This window comes from Babylonia areolata, chromosome 12 (assembly GCF_041734735.1).
Source record: "Babylonia areolata isolate BAREFJ2019XMU chromosome 12, ASM4173473v1, whole genome shotgun sequence".
Taxonomy (NCBI): Eukaryota; Metazoa; Mollusca; class Gastropoda; order Neogastropoda; family Buccinidae; genus Babylonia; species Babylonia areolata.
This window is the reverse complement of record NC_134887.1, coordinates 22988071-23014635: the sequence shown is the minus strand read 5'-3', so window position 1 is coordinate 23014635 and position 26565 is coordinate 22988071. Positions and strand designations below refer to the sequence as shown.

Genomic DNA, 26565 nt, shown 5'->3' with positions numbered 1-26565 from the left:
GAAAAATCTTTATAAAAATCCACTTTGATAGGAAAACAAATACACTTGCAGGCAGAAAAAAATTGGTGGTGCTCTCTCTGTAGCAACATGCCCTCCTTGGGGAGAGAAGTCCAAATTTCAGACAGAGAAATTTGTCATGATGAAAAGGGTAATACAATACAATACAATACAGTTCATGGTTCTGTTTTAAGTTGTTGTTTAAAAAAAAAAAAAAAAATTAGGATAAAGTGTGAGAGACACAGAAAAGGGAGCAAGAAATAGTCGGGGCAAGTGATTAGAAGCGATCATTTCACACCTCACTACCACCTTTTGGCAGTCAGTGGTGTGATAATGGCCTAAACTATCTGCTGCAAACAAGCTTTGATAGCACAGAGGTGTGACAATGGCCTAAACCATGTGCTGCAAACAAGCTTTGATAAGACAGTGATGTGATAATGGCCTAAACTATCTGCTGCAAACAAGCTTTGATAGCACAGAGGTGTGACAATGGCCTAAACCATGTGCTGCAAACAAGCTTTGATAAGACAGTGATGTGATAATGGCCTAAACTATCTGCTGCAAACAAGCTTTAATAGCACAGAGGTGTGACAATGGCCTAAACCATGTGCTGCAAACAAGCTTTGATAAGACAGTGATGTGATAATGGCCTAAATCATCTGCTGCAAACAAGCTTTGATAGCACAGAGGTGTGACAATGGCCTAAACCATGTGCTGCAAACAAGCTTTGATAAGACAGTGATGTGATAATGGCCTAAACTATCTGCTGCAAACAAGCTTTAATAGCACAGAGGTGTGACAATGGCCTAAACCATGTGCTGCAAACAAGCTTTGATAACACAGTGATGTGATAATGGTCTAAATCATCTGCTGCAAACAAGCTTTGATAGCACAGTGGTGGGACAATGGTCTGAATCATCTGCAGATGTCAGAATCATCAGCTCTGACAGCACAGTGGAGGAAGTCCAGTTTCTGACCCAGTCAGCAACGCCGAGTGGGATGATCAAGCTCAAGCCGTTCAAGTGGAAGAAGGTGCACAAAAAATGACAAATGCAAAGTTCAGTTCACTTATATAACACAAACAGAACAAAAATCACTCTGACAGATGAAAACGTTGCAGCAAAATCTGTCCTTTATCTGAACCCCAATCAAAGAAAAAAAAAAGTGTCAGACTTTCCTGTCACAATGGAAGTGAACTAATGGACATGTGTGCATAGGCTGCAACCAGAGACCCATACAGGGGGTCAGCTGACTGGAAATATGCAAAGCCAGGACCACAGTACAATTAAGCACTTGTGCCACAAGCACAACACTGACAGCACAAACTGGTTCATTGTATTTACCCTACTTCCTGGTGCATCTCCTCTGGAGCTGGGTTTGGGAGCCCTGTGAGTGGAAATGAAAAGGCTGGACTCACTGTGGGGTTCAAATATGTATAAATGGCTTCAGCTGAATTTTGTACACAAATATATAATTTAATCTAGTAGTATAGAAATGAACACCATTGCTTGCTAGCTACACAGCTAACGTCACAGGCATCTTTAACAAATTAAATCCAAGAATTTCAACAGACAGAATCAGTTCTGAGAAAAATGATTTGTCAATAATTCTAATGTAAACAGTAGGAACTGTACCAGAAGCTGAGTTGTCAAGAAGTAAAAACAGTCACAAACAAACAAACTTTGCAAGAAACTGCAATGCCAGCATGTAGCAAAAATCCCCCAAACAAAAACCAAAAAATATTCCCAGACTCTTTTCTGCGAATCTGCCTACAGAAACTGAGAAAAACTGAAATGCAGGTTTTTTTGTTTTTTTTCCTAAAGGTGGTTGTTTCTGTGGCCAGGAGCCAGTTGCATTGCTCGGACGGAAGAGCCTAGTATGGTTGTAACCCGTTACTAACTGTGTGTAGTATGGAACTGACCAATGGCGCAGTTCGGTCAATGTAAGTATTTAGTCACGTGTAACTGTCAAAAAGTTAGAACCAAGCAATGCAACTGGCACCAGGACCCAACATCAATAAATATTTTCCCCACAAGATTTCATGTCCAGAACTGTTTCTCATGACTTTTGCAAGATTGTCTTACAAACATTTTACTGCACTAATGAATCTTTCTTTTGTATTTCCTATGTACTGCTTTTAGATCATGCTTACTGTACATGGACACCTGGGAAATATAGGATATACAAAACATTACTGAATATCAATCTGAAAAGGGTAAGAAACACTCAGAAATATACATAAATGTAATATATTTAAAAAACAATGAGTGTACGTCTCGTAGAAGACCATTTTCTTCCCAATGATTTGCTAACAGGTGCACACAAATGTGTGTGGAAAATCTAAATCACATTCACTGGTGTCACAAAGCTTGACTGCCCAGTATTGGATTTACCTTTCATGTTGATTGAACCCACCTTTGTCATTTTTCGGATAGTTTTTTTTTTTTTTTTTTACATGTCTGCAAGAGTTATGGTTATCATAGTCTGATAACCTGTTTTGTTTTTATCTGTGGGTATGAACTGACAACATGCATCTCATTTCCATCTGTATTTTGTTTATTTTCATTATGGATGTCATTTTGTGGTGGTGGAAACAGACTTTTTTGTTATCTTCACTTTGAAATGGCTGAATAGTTAAATGCATTCAAATCAATTATGAAACAAACCCAGATTCAGAATCCTCATTCCCTTTCCTTTACAAAACAATTCACTTTCTTTCTGTATCTCCTATAGTTTTTGTGCTATAATTTTTGGTTATTTATTGCCCCTGAATTATCATAATTCCCCTGCAAGGAGCGAGCATTTTTTAAATTTAATTTTTTGTATACACAATTCTCTGGCACTGAAAAGATTAATGAATATGAATGTTAGAAACTGGAAAAGAGGTAAGGAACATCAAACTGAATATAAACAGGAACTAATAAGCAAAGGTGGATATAAACAGGAACTAACACCAATGCAAGTTGTCAAACAGAAATATTAGAAACTGAAAAAGAGGCATAGAACATCATATAAACAAGAGAGGCAAGGCCTTCAAGACTCACTTGTGATACACTTTAAAAAAAAATCCAAGCTTTTTATGTATTGAGTATAATTTCAAAATGTAATGTTTAACCTTTCCCGTACGTCGTGGGTGTGAAATCACCCAGACAAGTGTTTTTGCTCTGTAACTCAAGTAATATTGAAGCCACTTCCACATAATTTCATGACTTTGTCCATAATATAGTTTACTACATATCCACTGAACATTATTTTCTTTTATACATAAACAAAGAAGTTATTAATCAATTAATGTCCCAGTACGTCGTGGGTGTGACGACACCCATACTCCCAAAGAATAAACCTTGCACGCCGTACGTTGTGGGTGTGGAGCCACCCACGCAAAGCTTGCGCGCCATGCGTTGTTGACGTGACGTCACTTGGGCTCGCTACAGAGAGAGATCAGAGTGACCTTGTCTTTTGTTGATCGTATCCCGGTTCAAGTCTGCGGTAAGTTTAACTCTAAAGTTGTAACTAATTTCAGAAAACAATATTTATTGCACTAGATATCTTCAACAATATTGAATGAACTGTTTTTCTTGTGGAGAATGATCGGGAGCAACTGATTGATAGCTTTTTATCTAGTTGGAATTAAAGTGCCTTTCTAAGAACTGGATATTTTTGTAAGTCTGAAATCAATTGATCTAAAATCTAGTTGATATAGAAATTTTATTCTTATCCTAATCTGTTCAAAGTAGAGAAAACCCGACTATGGCTAAAAAAAGAAAGAAAGTTGATATAGAAATTTTATTCTTATCCTAATCTGTTCAAAGTAGAGAAAACAACACTCTCTTCTCACGGGCAAAACTTATTCACAATGCGCCTGGTCAAGCACTGGAGTAAATAGCCTACACGCACAAGTGGAAACTGCGCATGCAAGTCTGCTGAAGAAAAGTCAAATTTGCTTTACGGACAGGTGTGGGTTACTGTGCACCCACGATGTACGGCAAGGTCTTATTTCTTCAGTGAAACCATGGGTGCCTACACACCCACGACGTACAGCGAAGGGTTAGTTCGTACACAGAAACCATGGGTGCCTGCACACCCACGACGTACAGCGAAGGGTTAGTTCGTACACAGAAACCATGGGTGCCTGCACACCCACGACGTACAGCGAGGGGTCATTCCTTCTTAGGAACCATGGGTTTCTGCACACCCACGATGTACGGCGCGCAAAATTTTAGGCGACGTACGGGAAAGGTTAAGATGAGAAAGATCAGTTTAAAGCAAATTAAGTCCCCTAGCATTAATTACAGAGTAATTTCCCTTTTTTACTATCTGCACCAAAACGTTTGCAAAATAAATAAAACTTCCATGCTTAGCAAAAGAAGTTCCTGTTTGAACAAAAAATGATAATAATGACTGCTCTTGTTGTTGGGTCAGAATATCAGATCAAAGTGCCAAGTTTAGAGAATACAAAAAATATAAATATAACAGAAAATGCAGTTTGCATATAATTCGGCTTCATTTTTTATTTTTTTGTGCCCATCCCAGAGGTGCAATATTGTTTTAAACAAGATGACTGGAAAGAACTGAATTTTTCCTATTTTTATGCCTAATTTGGTGTCAACTGACAAAGTATTTGCAGAGAAAATGTCAATGTTAAAGTTTACCACGGACACACAGACACACACACACACACAGACAACCGAACACCGGGTTAAAACATAGACTCACTTTGTTTACACAAGTGAGTCAAAAAAAGAAATGAGCAAATGAACCAACAAGCAGAGCACACTGACAAACAGAGATGTTAGAACCATCTACGACGCCACACAGGGAAACCAACTGACACATTTTATCACAGCTGAATGTATGCGGATCTACTTTCTTAACCCCTAGGCTGCCTGCATGACGAGATAACTCGTCATGGCAAGCATGTATGCTTCGCTGCCTGCATGACGAGATAACTCGTCATCAAAATATTCTGACTTTTCCCTGGTTTGCATTCACTTCCTTGGCAAAAATAGTGGTAGCTTTAGCCTGGGGAATCTCTCTAGATTCTATTCATAGCTAGAAACCCCATCTACGTCATGAAGCAGTCCTTTATTTGAACGTTTTGGTTGGGTCACTGTCCAAGTGTTTGCCTGACTTCTCTCCTCGCTCGCTCAACAAAATGTCAGACTGACGCCGTGCTCAAGACATGCGATCGTGACGAACTAAATCAACCATGATTTCTTTCTTTAGCTGATGCTCAGAAAGAATTGAAGCGTAAATTCGAAGGAGAAGATAGTGATGAGCATTTATAGGACGATCTGATAGAAAATAAAGGGAGTAATCAAGAGAGTGGCCAAGATGCGACTGTCAGTGAGTGATGCCGGCTGTACAGATGTTAGCAGACGACCGAATTAGCAGCAGAGCGATATTCTTGGCATGCAGCCAACGCGGTCTGATGAGAACTGAATCAAGTGACCGTGTGAGAGGGGTGAGGAGGAGGGGGGTGGAGACTGAGGGGGCGTGGCCTCACATCCATCTTATCACTTGGAGAAGTCACAATGTATTGTGTATCTATCTCTTAAAAAATATATATATATTGTGGTTGTTCTAGTATGATTTTGTGTTTGCAGATATCCATTTGTCCAGAAAATATGATGTTTTTGTGCAAATTACCTGACTAATGTTTGTAATGAACAAGTTGAAAATGTGACAAAAAACAAAACACTGATTTCAAAACAACAGCATGTCACTAAAAATATATAAAATGGGAAAACAGCATGTGTTTTGTATTCTTTATTCATTTCCCTTTCAGAAAATATATACTTTTATGGGTCTTTCTCCAATAACAAAGAGCACAGAATTTTTTGAAAATTTATACCCGTTTTTTGTGAAAAAACCCTGGCAAATAGATTTCACTTAAATCTTATTTTCCTGGCAGCGAAAGGGTTAAATGCCAGGGGTGCAAGTCCAATGGATACTGGGGAGGGGTAGTTGACTGGAAAGAAATGCAAGAATTCAGTCTTAAAATCACTGAAGAATGATCCATAGAATTTTCCAAAACCCAGGCGTTGACGGAGGGAGTGAAGGCGGTCTGGGGTGTGGGGGAGAAGAGGGATGGGGAGAATAATAATAGTTCAGCTAAACACCTCTTGACTTGCACTCCTTCTGTTGCTGTCAGTGCTGTGACATGGAGACCAACTATATGGCCACATCTCCAGTAACAAAGACAGTAACTATGTTTCCTGGACTGACCAACCCAGCAGCCCAAACAATTTGCTGTTAATCAATCAAGGGCCAAAACGATGCTTTTCAGTTCCTGAGAGCTAATCCATTTCAACAGACTTGCATTCATGGATCCCCAAAGAAATATATGATCAATAAACACTGATTGATACACATGCGTAACAATGTATCAACTGTCACTCACTAAGCAGCATGCACAAACTGAGCCACTACTGAATAGCAAGACGTGTGTCAGGTTGGTCTTCCTGGCTTCCCAATAATTAAAAACAAGCACATCTGCACTGCATGTGGAGAAACCACACAAAACCAACAATCAAAGACTAAACTCAGTTAGGTGACAAACAGAAAATTTTAAAAAGCCAGCCCAGAAGTAAAATCACATGTGAATCTCTGTGTACAGTTTCTTGCTGAATACTTAACGTCTGTTTCAGGAGTCTTCCTTTTTCAGTTTTTGCAAATTTATCAATTTATTGACTTAAAAAAAAAGTATTCATGAAGTAATTTTATGTGTTTACTCATTCATTTTCAAATGTTCATGTACTGTGAACAGTGTGAAATAAAGATTCATGTGCGATTTCCTGGGCAGAGGCTGTGCATGCTGGAATCAGTGGCTTCATGCACAGAAAGGTGCAAAACCTGTTTGTTCCCATGTGTTAAACACGTGGTGGACTCCTCTCCGTGCCTCCATCCAAGTCATTAGCATCAATCAACTCATCATCAGTTTGCTCTGCAGTATCTTCTGGCAGCCCTGTTTGAGGGAAATACATCAATACTGTTGTTCAGCATCTGAAACTCTCCACTACTGTGCTCACCACATTCATTTATCTGTAGATCAAAACATGTCTTATCTATCCATACATCAGTTTATTTAAACAAAAACATTGCTAACATTTACCAACAGCAAAACATATATTAAAATACATCCCAAAACACTTGATATATACTTATACATTTATGTAAGCTCATATGTACATATATATCCTAGTAACACACACACACATTAGGTTTAAAAAGGTTAAAGATCCCATAGCCTTTTCATGGCCATCATATTCATATCCACTGTGTTTTTTGCTCAGCATATGAAGACTGCACTCAATCATCTCCACCATTTTCACCTTCTCTAACTGATGTCAGGTACCCATTCACACCTGGATGGATTGAGGAAAACTGGAGTAAAGTGCCTTTCCCAAGGGCACAACACTATACCAAGTCAGGGCCTCAAACCCTGACCATTGGTTAACACTGGATCAGTATCCCAACACCAAAGAGGAAGTCAGCATGTATGGTACAGCTAATGACATGTTTACAACTAGAGGCAAGGCCTTCAAAAAAAACAAAGAAAAAAAGGTGAAAATATGTTCTGTATTAAAAAATATAAAGCTTCAGGGAAAAAACAACAACAGAAGAGGGTATGTTAGCAGCTTTAAACCAAGCACATCCAGTTGGAAACGAAGGAGACTGACTTACTTAAAGCGAAACTACCAATGATGTTAAAAAAATTAATACCTAAATGTTGTCCATTTTTGCGTCATAAATCGATTACAATATTCAAGGTGATAACGCCATTTAAATCATATTATTTTTGCATTTCTCGATCATTTAAGAAATTCTTTAAAGTCCGCTGTAAAGGAGACGTTGCCATCGTCTGAGGCACACTGCAACAAGTAGCCGTTTTCTCTAGATCTGTGTGTTTGACATTGACGCTGATTGAAACTACAATGCAGTCCATTCAAATCCCCTTTCATGTTCATTACATTGACTCGCACTGTCTACATAAGCGAATCAAATATATATATATATGGAACAAGGGGAAGGGAATGACAGGGAGGAAAGCGAATCAAAGTAAACCTGTGCAAAAGCAAGCACACAAACACATCCACATACACACACGCATGCACACTTTCACAAACACAGAATCGTGCCCAATGGTCTGGACCCCACCTAAAGAGTAAAAATAAAACCAGAATATTGTCAGTCCAAACTCCTGTTGTGTTTGACAAATTACCTCTGGTCTGTAACTCAGCAGCCTTCTTGTCCCGCTCTATGAAGATGGCAGTGGCCAGATAGAATCCTCCACCAATGACACAGATGAAGCAGGTGATGTACAGAGCATACTGCAAACTCATGAACTGAACAGATGCACTGTGAATGTCGCCATTGAAGTATGGAGAAAAGGCATCAGCCACCTGAAACAACAGCATGGCACTGATTAAAAACATCAGTATCTGTTGTCCTCTTTTTAACAAATAACTGCACAACTCAATCTGATTTCAATTTTTTATCTTCTGACTGGATGAAATTGAAAACGGGGAAAAGGGTGAAAACACATGAAAAACTTGTAGCATAATTTAATCACTAAACCTGTGGGGAGTATGAAACAGACTGTATTCTTCTGCCTGCAATTTTGTTCATAACAATGACAAGAACTGAACTCTACTGTGACAATGGTCACCACAATACAAATCATCCAGCATGAAACAAAAATTTACCCCCCCCCCCAACCTTCCGCCCCCCCCCCCTGCCCCCCAATAAAAAATATTAAAAATTAAAAAACCCAAAGAAAAAACACACACACACACGTGAAATAATGATAAAATAAAACCAAACTAACTTAAACAACAGATAAAAGGAGAAAGAGGGAGATGTAACAAAGAACTAAAAAGAACAAAAAAAGCAAATAGGTGAAGAGAACAAAAAGAAAACAAAACAGGGATGGTAATGACAAAATGGAGTGGTGGTCATGACTGGTCCAAACAAAAACATGTTACTGTAAGTGATACATACCACTCCTATCAAATACGGACTGCCAGCATCACCAAACGCATGAGAGAAAAGAATCTGGACTGCTTCTGCTGTTGATCTTCTCGTAGGTATTATAACATACTGGAACAAACATAGCAGTCTGTGTACAGAACTCAAAGGGAGGTATGCATACAGAGAGAGAAAGACACACAACAGATTACAGTGAAAACTAGAAAAGGATACTAAAAGAACTAAGGACACTCAAATGACCTGAAATCACCTGAATTTTCAGTTAACCAACATGTAGAAAGATTTTAAATCTAAGCATTCCCCATTCCAAGAACTGAATTAAATGTTTCAGACACTGTGTCCCATTCAACTTTCTGTAATACTCTTAAGTAAATGCATTAAAAAAAAAAATGACATTCAGTAATTTTTTGCGCAGAAAATATTAAAAGTGTGTGCATGTGTGTATTTGTGTGTGTGTGTACACATATGTGTGCTTCTGTACTCATGCATGTGTGTGCTCTTCTGCATCAGTGCATGTGTGTTGAGTGCACATTGTGTGCATGTGCAAGTGTCAACATGAGACTGAGAGTGTGCACTCCCATGAGAGGAAAGGAAACAGAACACAATGGCCAAAATATATTTCTTTCATTGTCAAAAAACAGGTTACTTCTGCACTTTTCTCACATTACTTGCTGTTTTATCCTAGTTCTGTGGCAACATCAACATTTTGTTTTGCTCAATTCCAACACACACTCTCTGAGGCAACACCAGCTTGTCTTTTTAGCCCCAATTCTGAAGCCTTGACCTACATATCCCCACAAACAAACCCTGAAACAATACACAACTAAAGAACATTTGATATTAGTCCGGAGTGCAAATCAGTAACCTCTTTCTCAATATTTTTTTTATTTTCTAAATTCAGCTGAAACATGATCAACAGTTCAGAAAGCATAAATCAGAAGGAAGAAGAAGAAAAAAATTAAACTATACAGCCCCTAATCAAATTTAACTCTAGGCTCTTTACAAAATAACAGTTCTAATAACAATATCATCTGTCAAAACATGCAGACTGGTGCAACCAAGTGAGAAAACTATATCTATAGATTACAAATACATACATACCAATATACATGTACTCCAACCTACACACATAAAGTTACAATAATATGAATAATAATAATAATAATAATGAAACTCCCATCCATGAAAAACACTCCCAACCACACTGCACAATGTAAAAATCAATGTGTAAAACATGCAATCAAATACTAAAATGACAACTGCCATACATATAACCCCATACAAACGTCAAACCAAACACCAACAGTAATCTATACACTGACACACACAAAAACATCACACACAACAAAAACACCCAAAACACACATTCAGTATGACCTTAGACATTGGGGTGCCACCTGAAATACCTGTTGTAACAGTTGTGAAGAAACGAACAGGACAGCTGGTTAAAGTAGCTAGAATGTGATCCACTCTTCTCTGCTGCACAGCTGGTTGCCAGCTGCAGTGCATGGATTTACATTTACAACTGGTGTTTCCTGTGCTGATACTTTAATTCTGATGAGTAAAGGGAGTAAACTTTCACACATGTCTCAGAGGTTTCAACATGAAACATCCATGAAGATCAATGCTCTGCACTGACAGGATCAACACTTTCTCTCACAACGTCCATCAGCACGCCTAGCCTTTCAGAAAGGCTTCTTGTACTGTTTAATGTGAAGAACTTGCTTAGTTTCAGTGACAGGCATACACAATTCTGCAAACACCACACTCACCAGCAAGATGTCTGCTGTAATGGCCCAGTTCAAACACAGCAATGTCTCTCCAATAAAGATCAGCACCTGAAAGAGAACATTTCATATTCATATGAAACAGTCTATTTTCATATTTCAGGTTTTCTTTTTGCTTCTTTTCTGTGATAAAATAAAACTGTTGACAGGTCTTTATGTCAAAACACAACCAAAAATAACATAGTGAAAGCAATGACGGACTGCTAAGCCTGAACAGAAACAACTCTCTCACTTACTCATTCCCTTGACCGCTGGGGTTGTTGGGGAAGATATCATAGCTCACCACGCCGTTCTGTTGGCAGCTGTCGTGAGGAGATCTGGCATAGTCATTTAGGTCCATTCCTTGACGTTGTCGGACCAGCTCTTTCTCTGCCACCCCCATCTGCGCCCTCCCTCTACAGTCCCTTGCAGGATGGTTTTGGAGAGGGTGTTATGTCGTATGACGTGACCAAACCATGCCATCTTCTGTCATTCGACAGTCGCCAGCAGTGGTTCTTGCGGCCCAACAAGGTTGCTGACCAGGTTCTGCACATAGTCATTGGTCTTGTGCTCCTTGTAGTAGTCTCCTCAAGCACTTGGTTTCAAATGCTTGGATTCTTCTTTCTGTTTCTGCCATCAGTGTCCATGTCTCACATCCATATAACTGGTAAATTCGGCATTGGGGAAACCAACAACAGAGGGCTTAGATTGCTGGAATTTGCCAAAAGCCATCGCCTTACCCTAGCCAATACTCTCCACCCACATAAGCTGTCCAGAACCACAACCTGGCACTCACCAAATGGGCAAGTCCACAACCAGATAAGACTTCATCCTGACCCCACAACGCTACAAGTCCAGTATCAATAAAGCCAACACAAGGACGTTCCCAGGAGCTGATATCGGCAGCGATCATGATCTTGTCTTGGCAACCTTCAAGCTCAAGCTGAAGTGCAAGCGTTGTCCAAGGAATCCCCGTATCCGCTTTGACCTAGAAAAGCTGAAGGACCCCAAAATCGCGGATGTGTTCCAGGCTCAAGTAGGCGGGAAGTTCGCAGCCCTCAACTTAATGGACATCGACATAGACACCCTTGCTAACAACATCAAAGAGGTGCTAACTACAACAGCTGAACAAGTTGTGGGAAAAAAGCGAAAAAGGATCCAACCATGGGTGACAAATGAGGTCCTAGATCTGTGCGACAAGGGGCGAGAACTGAGGAAAAAGAAACACTCTTGTAATGAAGCCAGGACGAAGCACCAACAGGTGAACAGCGAAGTCAGGACGAAGATGAAGGCAGCCAAAGAAAACTGGATAGAGGAGCAGTGTGAAGAAGATGAGAAAGGCATGGAAGCAGGGAACAGCAAAAGAGCCTATAGCACCCTCAAGACCCTCACAAAGACTAGCCAGCCAAGATCAGCTGTCATCGAAGAAACAACTACTAAACATAATAAGAAAAAACTGATAAACCTAACAGAAACAAAAGCAAAATAAACCTTGAACGATGAAATAAAATAACAGTGTGGTATTAAGTGGCTTCTGATATACACATTTAATAAATATCTGAAGCTAGAAAACTAGTTTTAGGTGTTCAAAGACTGTCATTTTGATACACTTTGTCCAAGACCTTTCCCCTTTCTTTGCCTTCCACTTTCTTGGACAAAGCTGTATAACTTATAACGGCATATAAATCAGTGATATATAATCTGAAATTCCACACTTTCATTGCAAACACAAGACTGTCAAAGAAACCAACCACTGACCACAGAGTCGTGGGCACAACATTCTTTTCAGCAGCAGAGAAATCTGGAGGGCACAAAGAAAATTAAGATATAATATAATTGTTTTCAGTTTGAATTCTTTCAATGCTATCTGTCAGATTTCAGATGGACACATTGATATAGTGAGCATCAAGATACTTTTTATTTTTGATTATGAGAGATCACTATATTTACTGAGCTCCCTTTAGTGCCTACTGTCTCTTCTGAAGTGACAGTTTGAGATGGTGAATACACACACACACACACACACATACATATATATATATATATATATATATATATATATATATTAAGCCTATCACTTCTGAACGTAAATATATCCGTGCTTCAGGGGTAGCTGCATCACCAACAGTCCAGCTAGTCATGCAAGTATGTTTTACTTCCTTGCAAATGGCGACTGCCTTGATGCGTGTTTGAAGCGATATCTCATCAAGTTTTGGCTCAATTTTGATGCATATTTTTTGTATTTTGTAAAATGAACAGTGTTGAGTGTGTTCAACATGGTTGGCAGGATGTACAGTAAAGAAGTGGCTAGAATTTTGTTTGATTTTCTGCGAATAGATAACAACAGCAACTACAAAAACATGATAGAAAATGAAAGTAATGTTGCTGATGATCAACTGAAGTGATTCTGGTTATCCTGATGATGATCACATGCTTGTGCTACAAAGTGCATCAACAGCTAGGGGTGGGGTCATGTTGGAAATGGGTGTTGAAGAATCCCAGTATTTTAGCTGGAAGCCTTCACTTTGGGGTTTTCATTTACTATGAAAATCTCCAGATGAAAGCTTCAATCTGAAATATTGTTTACAGTGAGCTTTTGTGATGTAATATTGTGTGATAGTGTTTGTGTGGGTAGGAGGGAGTGTGTGTGTGTGTGTGTGTGTGTGTGTGTGTGTGTGTGTGTGTGTGTGTGTGTGTGTGTGTGCATGTGCATGTGCGTGCGCGCATGAATGTATAGTTTTTATGCTTAGAACAACATGACAGTGGATGAAAACAACAACTGCGCTTGGTAGTTGTGTCTTATACATTTGCATATAAATTATATTCTATCACCATTTCCATGCATAAAATACACACATATTAATTTTCTTCTTTCCCCCCCAAAAATAGTGTCTGTGGGTTAACAGCTGCTTCTGACAGATTATTAGAACTAAATGAACATAGACCTCATAATACAATTCACTGATCCATCATAAACATTTCTTCACGTTGAGAAATGAATCTAAAATGTTAACATTATTTGTATTTCCTCATTCATAATATTTAGTGAGAGTTTAGATGCAAAACATTTGAACAGTTTCTAATTAAGTATTTAGGATAATCAAGTTTAATAATGAATGATATAACAATCTCAAATCATGAAAAGAAGGCTCTGGAATCAACATTTATCTTTAAGAAATTAGACTATTTCAAAATGAGAATCCAAATAGGTGATAGTAACTGCACAAACTAATTAATAAATGGGATGTTTTAGTCTTTTCCTTTATTCATTTGAAACAAGCTGCAAACTGATGTGTAGTATTTGGTAAAACAATGTTTGGAGTGAGTGAGTGAATGAACTTTGATTGACATAGGTGCATGTTTATTTAAGAGGACTTTGTTATTTTGTCCACAGGGTATTTTTCTTCTTGTACGAGTAATTCCAGTCCCTTGCTCTTTAACCCTTTCACCGCCAGCGAGTTTGGAGTGCAACACTCCCTGGCGCCAGCTGATTTTCAAGAAAGAGCAAGAAATTACACCAATTTCAAATTACTATACCTTTTTTGTTTTTGAACCAAATGACTTCCTGTTTTTTTTCAATGTAAGAGGAATTATGGAATTGTTGTTTGTTTGGTTTTTTTTTTTTTTTTTTAGCAATAAATGATGTTAGTACAAGTGAAATATTTTGATTTTTGTGTTAATTATTATGTTTTGTTTTTTTCAATACAATTTTTGCACTTCGACACATTACAAAGACAGGTACAACACAAACATCACTGCAATGCAGCTGAAAACAAAGCAAACTCACCAACTGAAGTCTTCGGTACAGCTATATTTCCCATATAATGGTGTAATCCAGAACATAATCCATGGGAAGCGCACAAAATGAACTTGCGATTTTGTAGAAAAATGATGATTTCTGTCACTTCACTTGAAGGTTTCACAGTGTATTCACTTGAAATATCTTACTGTGGTGGAACTATATATACACTGTACAACTATCTGATGAAACTGAAATACTACTAAAGTCAGAAAATAAATGAATGGAGGTAAAATATATACAAATATGTACACATGTCTAAACTGTTCACTGTTGGAGACCGTGAATTTTTGTTGCTGCTGCTTTCCTGTAGTCCTCCACAGTGTGGTATAATTCAAAACACAGAGAGGGACACATGGGCTTGTTGCACTGCTTGCATTCAAAACGGGTCTGTGTCCTCTTCCATCCCGGGGTTCTGCGGTTGCTGTACACGATGCATTCTGGTCGCTGGCTGTTGGTCCGCTCCCACATGAAGTGTCGCTCTGTCAGTTGTCCTGGTTTCGGTGTGTCTGTCTGATGTCTGATTCTGCTGGTGGGAACAAAGCCCTCCAGCAGACCATCATTCACCTGTTCCCTGAACTGTCGTGCAGGAAGGACACTCCCTCTGGTCACTTTCTTGTAGATTATGTAGCCATCTGTGAGTGCCACTTCCCGCACACTGTGGTAAACAGCGTGGTACCATTTTGATACTTTGTGTGGGTAGGCATATGTCCCCAGCAGCTGGTCAGTGAGGTCAACACCACCCATGTACTGGTTGTAGTCCTCAGCCACCATGGGTTTTTCAATGATTTTGAAGCCACCCTGGTGTTTTCCTGACTTCATCCTCTTGTCAATGGTGTTGTCGGAATGGACTGACGACAAAAAGGCGACATATTTAGTGTCATGCCACCCACACGCAACAATGTTGGTCACTGACTTCAGGAAGATTGGGTCATCACCCTTTCTCAGCTGACTCTTGTTTGGCAGCAAGGCAGGAGGCATGTTCTTTCTTCCAGGGCGTACTGTCCCACAGTGACCTATCCCAAGTCGCTGAAGTTCATGGACAAGGTTGGGCGAGGTGTAGAAGGAGTCAGTGAAGATGATGTGACTGCTGTCCTTCAGTTCCTTCACTAGTTGGAGAACAACCTGCTCTGTTACACTAAAGTCTCCAGCTATCTGTAGATTGGAGAATGTCTCCTTTCCTGTGTATATCAGAAATTTCAAGGCATATCCAGATTTTGCCTCTGACAAGCAGAATTGCTTGATACCGAATTGAATTGGCTTCAGAGGCAAATATTGTCGAAAGAAGATATGTCCCTTGAATTTGATCATGCTCTCATCTATGGAGAGCTGTTGTTCTGGGCTGTAGACCTGGCTGTAGAGTGGATACACAATGCTGAGGAGAGATCTGATTTTGAAGAGTGGGTCATACCCCTCCTCACCCTGTTGTACCTGCCTGGAGTTGTCACTGAAGTGGAGGAACCTGCTTATCAGCTCGTACCTGTTCCTGGACATTATTGATCCAAATGGCAGGTTGAGTAGCCTGTATGTCCGCCAGTAGTCTTCAATTTCAGGCTTACCACACAGCCCCATCACGATCTGAAGAGCTGTGTATGCCTTCATCTCAGGGACAGTGATGTCTTTGGCAGCATTCAGCCTTGAATGTCGACTGAGTTCAGTGATGCCTGACAGCAGCTCCTCTGCATACAAGTTAGACTGGTCAGCCATGAGTTGGAATGCTGATTCTGGAAAGAACAGCATAAAGAAGTCCACTGGACAGAAGTTGTCGGTGTTGACAAGGACACCTGAAACACATGAGCAAAAAAGAAGTAAAATACAATCAGTAATAACTATATAACAGCTGATTTATTATCAGCTAATAATAAATACTGCAAATAAAAGATAACATACTCATATTGTCATAAACAAGTGCACAAATAGCAAAAACATAGATTTTTACACAGGCATTGTTTCACGCAGTGTTTCTCTTCTTCACAAGAAAAAAAAAGCTGACATGAAATATTTGTGTGGTAAATAAACATACTGTTCTTGCTCTTCAATGTCCTACACTCGTCTGATACAATGTACACATAATTTTATATTCGCTACTAGTGTATGAACAGTGCACCTCTGATCTGTCTATATAAAAAATAAGTGCAACCTAATCTTAGTCAAGTCACACACATTCCAGTGACACACATGTGCGACAAGCACACACAAACACACACACAAACACACAGAGCTCTTACCAATTTTCTTTGTAAAATTTGGAAGCCATTCTGCAGGACAGTACGGATCATCCATATGGTACAACACCCACTGAAACAAATCAGGGCTTGGCACAGCTGTTCTACCATGCCCCCTTGCTCCTGGTTGTTGGCGTGTAGTTGAGCTTGACCCACGACCACGGCCACACTGTGTTGCTGGTCTTCGACATGACACAGACACTGCCACTTGAGCAACACACACTTCCCCTTCACTATCATGGTCACTCACAGCTGCCGATGTGGTGGCTGTAGCAGGAACACGTGCTCCACTCGTCTGGCCACGCCCCATACCCTCGCGACTTGGTACTTGGCTCGGTGCCAAGTCAACATCACTATCACCCTCCCCCTCAAACAATGAAATCTCTTCATCATCATACGGGTATTCTTCGCCCAAATCTTCATTTTGCTGGCCTGGCTGCAGTCTCAGTTGCTCGATAACTTGCTCAGTTGTGAAGTAATGTTGTCTGCTTGTCGATGCAGCCATTTTGGAAAATGAACAGATCGAAGGTGCAGATAAAACTACAATAAAATCACTCAAAAAATTGCAGAAGTACTGAAAAGATGGCGTTGATCGATAGAAGGGGATTCCCCTGGTCACATGCACAAAATATGGCCTTTCAAACCTCCCCAAAATAAGAGTGATTGGTTTGTGAATGACCTACCCTCTTTTGGTCGCATTTCGGTGACCATGGCGGCCTCCCTAACAGGCACCAAAATGCAACCACGGCAGCCAAAGTGTTAACCTTCCACTTTCCCCTTCGCTTCCCCATATTCTGTCATGTTTCTCGTTTATAATAAAGGACGTTATAACCAACCTGACACCTGAACTGATGTGGTGAGAGGACCCTATCCAACTGGACACATATGCACTCTATTTTGTGTGACTAATCAGTTTGCAGACACTGTGGACTTACCCATGTGGCAGGGGTGTAGTACTGAGCCAACAGCAAGGAGAAGAAGAGGAAAGGCGTACAGGACAACAGGCCAAACGCACACACCAGGGGGTCAGCTCTGGGATTCACTCTGCGGTAATGGCGAGCAATCTCTGTCCCCAAGGCAACACCAATAAAGCCTGCTGCCACAGTAATGCCTCCAAATATGAAAGCAACTCTGGAAAAGAAGGAATACTTTAAACAAAATGTCATTATTTAAACACTGAAACCTGACTTCAAAATATGTACTGAGGAATGTAACTTGATCTCAAATAAACAATAAATAAAGTGTATATAAAAACTGTTATTGTTAATGAGAAAATTTGATGTAAAAAAGGAATATAAACCAATGATCTGTGCAGTCTCTAATTTGATGTAAAAAAAGGAATATAAACCAATGGTCTGTGCAGTCTCTAATTTGATGTAAAAAAAGGAATATAAACCAATGGTCTGTGCAGTCTCTAATTTGATGTAAAAAAAGGAATATAAACCAATGATCTGTGCAGTCTCTAATTTGATGTAAAAAAAGGAATATAAACCAATGATCTGTGCAGTCTCTAATTTGATGTAAAAAAAGGAATATAAACCAATGATCTGTGCAGTCTCTAATTTGATGTAAAAAAAGGAATATAAACCAATGATCTGTGCAGTCTCTAATTTGATGTAAAAAAAGGAATATAAACCAATGATCTGTGCAGTCTCTGAATAAGAAAACAATAATTTAATATATTTTTTTTTAAACCCAGAACAGAACACATATTGTGTGGCATCTGACCACAAAATTTGTGTGGATCTACCATAATCTTGATAATTTCTAAGATTGCTGACATTAAGTATATCAGCTGCTACAATGTGTTGAAATACATCTTACTGTTTTCTTTTTTTTTTCTCAAACCACTCTGCCTTTTCTTCCACCAACACAACCATGCCCTATGGCCACTGATTTCACAATCTGGATAACAATCATCTGCACCAATTTGATCTGACTAATTTCAGCACTGTCCTCATGACTAAAAATGTTATCATCACCATAAACTGTAATATCTTCTGGTGTTTCTGGTAGGAAAAAAATGAAAAACTCATTCTGCACAACAAAAAATAACAGTGCAGAACACACAAACAAAAAGAATGAAAACTGATCAAAATTTGCTGCTTCACAACACACAAAAAACTCTGCTGTCATTTGCACTGAGAACTGTATGACCACTGGTTTTGTGGTCTGTGACTGAATTACACTCCATCTCACTCTCTACAATCAGCTTCGGATCCACTCTGTTTACACATACCCAGATTCAAACACTCTACTGCTGGACGCCGTTCTTTCTCAAGTCTCTGGACCTTGCATTTGGAATGAACTTCCTCTTTTGCTTCGTCTGGTCTCTGTACTCAGCTCTTTCAAGTCTGGCCTTAAAACTCACCTCTTCACAAGTTAGCCTCCCCTACCTCTTCCTTGTCTTCAGTTTCTTCAGTTTTAGAGTTATGTATGCGTGTGAATTACTGGTGTGAAAGCACTTAGATTTGTCTCTGCACAAGATTCAACACTATATAAATACTATCATTATTATGATTATTATTAACTACCATAGAATAAGTGTTCACAATACAGTAACCTTTGAACTGTAACCAACAGGGAAAAACTCACCTCGTTTCATCCTTTTCTCCTCCAAGGCGCACAATGGAGTCTAGCATGAAAGTGGGGGCCCACAGAGCCAAAGCTCCAGTCACAAAAGCCACTGCTGTGAAGCCCACTGATGACAACATGAAGCTCTTGCTGAAACACAGAGAGCAGTCTGTCCTGATTAACTCCTGTGTGAAATAAATATGGCAATGTAGGCCTACAGATCACACAGAAATTGTGATACTGTTATTGTAAGATGTGATCTGTCATGATCATCAACGATTTAAAGAGAACCCAATAGTGTTTTGCATGATTTTTATTCCATTGAATCTGTTGCTTTTTTAATGACCAGTTGAAAAATATTATGAAGTGGATGACCCTCTGGACAGACCACTGGGAGCAAGCAGGTTCAATTCCCAGCAGAGACCTGTGGTTTTTCTTTGCCCATGACCAACTCCTTCCAAGATTTTAGTGTGCTGTTGACTAAAATGGAAAGATTGGGACCTCACAGTCAAGGATCAACCACTTCATGTATGTGTCTTTGGGAGTGTTGCTTAAATTTCCTGTCCAACACTGCAGGTTAACTTGGGTCTTGTTGATGCTGGGATGTGGTGTCCATCGAGATCGATGATGACCATCGTTGTCATCCAGCTGGGGGATGGGGGGAGAGTGGTGGTGGGGTGGGGAGGATGCTCATGAATCCATCTGTGAATGTGCAGATGGCTGAATAGTCCAATTGGCGCATGAAATGTTCGCTGACAGTTGGGGCAGACAAAGACAGGCATACCATTGTCAGGGAGCTTGTTTGCCCGCGACTTTCTGGCCTGCCTCTTCTGAACAGCTGCAGCAGTCCTGTTGGCCTCGCACAACTTGGCGCCTTTGTGCACAGCAGCGCGCCATTTGTCACGGTCCACAGTAGATTCCTCCGAGGAGTCAGGGTTGATATCAAACGCTTCCAGAGAGACTTTCAGAGTATCTCTGAAGCGCTTCTTCTGACCTCCGTGTGATCTCTTCCCTTGTTGCAGCTCGCCATAGACTTGGGCAGCTGATGGTCTGGCATGCGCGCCACATGTCCAGCCCAGCAAAGCTGGGACTGCATCAGGATGGTGAAGATGCTGGGAAGGGTGGCTTTTGCGAGCACCTCTGTGTCTGGGGTCCTGTCTTGCCACTTGATGTTCAGTAGCTTCCTGAGGCATGTTGTGTGGAAGTGGTTCAGCTTCTTGGCATGTCGTTGGTACACTGTCCAAGTTTCGCAGGCGTACAGTAGTGTGGGGAGAACTACTGCTCTGTAGACCTTTAGCTTGGTCTCAAGACTAATGCCTCTTCTGTTCCAGACATTTGCATTGAATCTACCAAAAGTTGCGCTTGCTTTTGCAATCCTGACGTTCACTTCATCGTCGATGGTCGCATTTCGTGACAGTGTGCTGCCAAGGTATGTGAACCGCTCCACCGCACTGAGTCTCTGACCGTTGACTGTGATGTTGGGCTCAACGTAGGGTTTCCCTGGGGCTGGCTGATGGAGAACTTCAGTTTTCCTCGTGCTGATGGTAAGGCCGAAGTTCCTGCTGGCAGTGGCAAACTTGTCGACGCTGAGTTGCATGTCAGCTTCAGATCCAGCGTTGAGGGCACAATCATCAGCAAACAAAAAGTCTCTGATGATGTCTGTCATGACCTTCGTTTTTGCTTGAATCCTTCTGAGGTTGAACAACTTGCCATCTGTTCGGTACTTTAGGCCGATTCCAACATCGCCATCTCTGAAGGCATCAGTAAGCATTGCAGAGAACATGAGGCTGAACAGCGTTGGAGCCAGGACGCAGCCTTGCTTGACACCATTTGTGACAGCAAAAGGAGCAGATGTTTCACCATTGTCCTGGACTCGAGCCTGCATGCCTTCATGGAATTGGCTGACCAAGGAAATAAATTTCCGAGGGCATCTGTACTTGGCCATGATCTTCCACAGTCCCTCTCTGCTCACGGTGTCAAAGGCCTTAGTGAGGTCGACATAGGTGGAGAACAGATCAGCATTTTGCTCCTGACATTTCTCTTGCAGCTGCCTTGCAGCAAACACCATGTCGGTGGTTCCGCGCTCTTTCCGGAATCCACATTGGCTCTCAGGCAAATGACCTTGGTCAAGGTGTGCTGTGAGGCGGTTTAGTAGGATCCTGGCAAGTATCTTGCCTGCGATGGAGAGCAAGGAAATGCCCCGATGGTTATCACAAGCTTGCCGGTTCCCCTTTCGCTTGTACAAGTGAATGACAGATGCATCTTTGAAATCCTGGGGGATCGTCTCTTCTTTCCACATGAGTGAGTACAGCTGATGGAGCTTCTCAGTCAGCACAGTGCCTCCATCCTTGTAGACCTCTGCTGGTATGGAGTCTGAGCCAGGTGCTTTGCCACTGGATAGCAGACGGATTGCTTTCTGGGTCTCAAGAAGTGTTGGCGGATCGTCCAGTGCTTCGTTGAGGGGGACTTGTGGGAGACGGTCTATGGCTTCATCATTTATGGAGGAAGGGCGATTTAAGACACTGTTGAAGTGCTCAGCCCAGTGTTCGAGAATTTTCTCCTTCTCGGTGATCAAGGTATTCCCATCTGCACTGAGGAGGGGGGATGATCCTGAGGATGTGAGGCCGTAGACTTCTTTTAAGGCATCATAGAACCTCTTCATATCGTGCCTGTCAGCATATCCCTGGATCTCATCAGCTTTGTCACTCAGCCACTTATCCTGCATCTGGCATAACTTTTGCTGAACAGTCCTGCGGATGGCATCGTACGCATCCTTTTTTGATGTGGACTTTGGGTTGCTCAGGTAGGCTTGATGCAGACGGCGTTTCTCATCCAGAAGCTGCTTGATTTCATCACAGTTTTCATCAAACCAGTCTTTGTGCTTTCTGGTCATGGGTCCCAGGTGAAATGATGAAGGATGAAAGGTCATTTTGGATGACTGATGACTTGCGCGATGAGTTTGTTTAAAGTGAAGAGGAGTTACGCAACGTCGACCTCACTCTCTCATCCGGGTCCACCAATTTCCAGTGGCAAGACTAAGTCGAGATGACTGGAGGATGAGCACGGATGCAGTGGATGACCAAGATATCCTTTCGGTGTCTCATCTTGCTCTCTGCACTCCACAGTGCGTTGCTGTAACCGCTTTCCTCTCCGTTGAACCGATAGGTTTCTTCCGCAGATTCTGCCGGATCCAGACTTCGCATGCATGGGTAGACACACCCCGGGGGCCAACTGCGTGTGGCATGCACACAGCACGGTGGAGCTAGATGGCCATCGGTGGCTCTCCTGAGCCAACGCCCTTTTATGGATCTCGTTTTTAATTCCATAAGGGTGTCTAGCCACCCGCCTCACCAGTCTCGGAAGGAAGCGGTGGGAGTGCCGGTTTAGTCACCGGCAACCCGACCCTGAACAGGTTGTACTGGATTACAGGTTACCAGTAGCAGATCTAATGACCTGACCTGACACAGTACAGAATATGATCCCAGATACTATGGCCATTCACGTATTGCTCAAAGTGATCTCTGTTTCAATCACACTTCACTTCCATGCGCAGGAGCTGTGGCAGAATCAGGTGCTGGACTTCTGATCCAGTGTTCAAAATGGTCGAAGTTCAAGGCCCCGTTTTGGCATGGTGTTGTGTCCTTGGGAAAGGCACTTTACTGATTTTCCTCATTCCACCCAAGTGTGAATGCTGAGCCCCAGACACAGTGGGTATGAATTCACTGCCCAAAAGACTGTAGTGTAAAATACTATGGGACCTTTAACCACTTCCATCCTTAGGGGAATTTCCTGTCAAAGCTCTTCTGTGTTGACAAATGGGGGGACTGGGGGACTGTCATTGGAAAGACATGGTGGTCATCTCCACTGTGGAGGGAACTCTCACTCAGTTTGGCATTATATAGGTACTCCAAACTGACGTCGAAAGCCGGAAAATCTGTGACCGTGACCGAATTATTAAGTTTTTTTATTTGCCAATATCTTATATAATACGAACTAGAATGAAATAAAAACAACTGTGGAATAAAGTCTGACTTTCTGTTGCTTGATCAATAAGTTAATTTTCATCTGCTTGACAGCATTACTTTGATCATTCGATTGTGAACTACCCCACCAGAGCCGTGATCGCGTAACGTCATGCCATCTCCTTCATGCCGTCTGCATCACACCAGCTTGACACATTATTCTGCCACTTTTCATAAGTGGTCAGTTCCCAAAATATTATCCAATGAGATGAAAGAAGACAAAATTAGCCTCATTTTGACACCCATTTGGCTGTGGTCACACTATTTTTACAATGTGTACAGATCAAGTGCAATGTTTGAAGATGATTTTAAACCTCTTCGGTTTAATGTAAAAAGTGTGCAACCAGTCAGGTTGTAGATCGATCCTTTAGCAACAAAGTCGTCCAGTCATGTTGTAGATCGATCCTTTAGCAACAAAGTCGTCCAGTCATGTTGTAGATTGATCCTTTAGCAACACAGTCGTCCAGTCAGGTTGTAAATCGATCCTTTAGCAACAAAGTCATTAAAATTATAAGCCCCAGTTTTAATCTCATGTGAAGCGAAAACTGTTAAGAGTTGAGCTGGTGGCGCTGGATCAAAATGGCTGATGACGATGCTGCACAATGCAGTTTGGCGAGTGAAAGTGTTGACGTTTTGACAACTTCAGACTCATCATCAGTGTCATTTTTTTTCCAAACTGTGGTGTATCCCCGTGATTGGCTCTGCTCTGCTTCCAACTCCTCCCACACCTGTCTTAACTCCCGGACCTTTCTCTTCCTTCCCACTGTCCTCCACTACTCAGTCACCACGTCTCCTTCCGTTGCCTGTCTGTCTGACTCACCTGCTTCACCATTAAATTCCTCTCAGCCTGCTTCTGATCTCTTTCATGCCTGTCTGTTCAATGCTCAGTCTGTCTGCCCTGATCAAAAGACTTGACTATATTTCTGATTATATTTTTGAAAATCACTTTGATACTGTATTTCTTACCAAAACCTGGCTAAAATCACAAGGTCATGAACCCAAACTGAAACAACTGAACCCCCTCCCACCCCCCTCCCCCTGGATACAAAACCAAGTCACTTCCTCGACTGTCTCGTGGAGGTGGCATTGCCATCGTCTACAGTGACATGGAGTCTTCCCTTTCCTTCTCCCATAACCACGCCCTTCCACATGATACTTTTGAAATGCTCGGAGTCACTCTCAATGTCCCCAGTCACTCAATCATCTTCTGTTGTCTCTATCGTCGTCCTCCTAGTCGTAAAAACAACCTAACATCTTCTCTATTTCATGATGAGTTCATAACACTACTTGATCACTACAACCGTCATTCTGGCAAACTTATCATCCCCAGAGATTTCAACTTTCATTTCGACAACCAAACCTCCACTGACGTCAAACGCCTATGTCAATCTCTGTCCAATCATTCTCTATCTCAGCTCTTCACAGAACCAACACACAGATCTGGCCATACGTTGGACTGGCTCATCACACGTGACTCTGATGCCATGACTGCGTCAGTGACTGTAACTGACAAACTTTCTTCTGACCATTCTGCTGTTGTATTCTCGCTTGATATTTCAAAACCTACCAGAACCGAAAAATCTGTAACTCGTCGCAACCTAAAATCCATCAACATCAACACTTTTTCTTCTCAAGCTGCTGAACATCTTTCCAAATTTCTTCCTGTACCGACGTCTCTGCATATTACAACACTGTCCTCTCTGAATTGCTGGATGAACATGCACCCCCCACTACCTGCATGCTGCCTGATAGGCCTTCCGTCCCATGGTACACACAAGACATTCGACTTGCAAAACGCAAACATCGCCAGTTGGAAAGGCCATGGCGAGCACAAAACTGAAAGTCCACAATCAGATCTTCCAAAAACAAATAAATAAAGTCAAACATATGATCTCATCAGCGAAGACAAACTTCTTTTCCTCTCAAGTTCTCGATGCCACATCCACCAAATCTCTTTATTCTATCATGTCAAATCTTCTTAGAACTGCAAAAAAGACTGCTCTTCCTTCTGCCTACACTTTATCTGAACTCCCCAATGTCTTCTCCTCTTTCTTTTTCAACAAAGTCCAAAATATTTGTATGAGCTTGGACCAGATGCCTTTCCAACCCACTTGTCCTGATCCTCAATTCAACGGTACTCCTCTCCATTCTTTCAATTCATTGACTGAAACAGAAGTGAATGAAATCCTAAAAGAAATGACAATAAAATCCTGTGAACTTGATCCTATACCAGCCTCTGTCTTTTCCCAGTGTGTCTCACAGCTTCTCCCCACAATCACCAATATTGTCAACTCATCCCTTCTTACTGGAACGTTTCCATCCACTTTCAAAACTGCAATCATCCGGCCTCTTCTGAAGAAATCCAACCTTGATACAAACATTTAAAAAAAAATTATCAACCAGTTTCTAACCTTCCTTTGCTGTCCAGACTCATTGAAAAATCTATCCTGAAGCAGCTCAACAACCACCTTTGTTTCAACAATCTCCTTCACCCTTAAGTCTGCATATCATGCTGACCACAGCACCGAAACCACTCTCCTTCACATCCTGAACAATCAACTGCTAGTGATCAACTCAGGAAAAATTTCCCTTCTCACTCTTCTCAACTTGTCAGCCACCTTTGACATGATAGACCGTTCAATCCTTCTTTCCCATCTTCATTTTACATTTGGCATCAACGGCACTGTTCTAAACTGGTTCAAATTTTATCTCACTGATCAATTCCAGTCTGTCAAGAATCGATAATTTCCAGTCTGAACCTGTTAAAATCAAAACACGGAGTCCCACAATGATCTGTTTTAGGCCCAGTTCTCTTCACACTGTACACTGCTCCTCTCACTGAAATTATCAAACCACAATGTTAGTCATCATTCCTATGCTGATGACACTCAACTTCAGAAGAGTGATACCCCTGAAAAATTGTCCTTGCTCTTGCAAGAAATATCTGAATGCTTCCTGGACATTCAAAACTGGATGACTCTAAATAAGTTACAATTGAACACAGACAAAACCAAAGCAATGATCATAGGAACTAAACAAAAACTCTCTTCCATCACAGCTGACAAAATCAAACTTGGCAGTACACCCATCCCTCTTTCCAGCTCATTCAGGAACCTCGGCGTTGTCCTTGACAACACATTGTCCATGCAAAAATTTATCAGTCAGACATGATGTCAATCCTGCTACTGTCA

General features: G+C 41.2%; 1 protein-coding gene across 3 annotated transcripts in view; it reads right to left on the bottom strand.

The window, feature by feature from the left end:
* LOC143288457 (protein spinster homolog 1-like) overlaps positions 1–26565 on the bottom strand; it is a 75140-nt gene that overhangs the window by 6914 nt on the left and 41661 nt on the right. Inside the window, exons 7-13 of one of the 3 annotated variants that reach the window (XR_013056094.1) lie at positions 19374–19502; positions 17714–17909; positions 10761–10826; positions 9001–9099; positions 8222–8402; positions 6853–6964; positions 1341–1383 (exon numbers count right to left, since the gene is read on the bottom strand). Coding sequence is in view for 2 of the 3 variants with exons in the window: in XM_076596969.1 (XP_076453084.1) it covers positions 6870–6964; positions 8222–8402; positions 9001–9099; positions 10761–10826; positions 17714–17909; positions 19374–19502 (766 nt within the window). In the remaining variant the exon portion in view is untranslated. The remainder of the gene's footprint in view (positions 1–1340; positions 1384–6852; positions 6965–8221; positions 8403–9000; positions 9100–10760; positions 10827–17713; positions 17910–19373; positions 19503–26565) is intronic. The other 2 variants (XM_076596971.1, XM_076596969.1) reach the window with 2 other exon arrangements.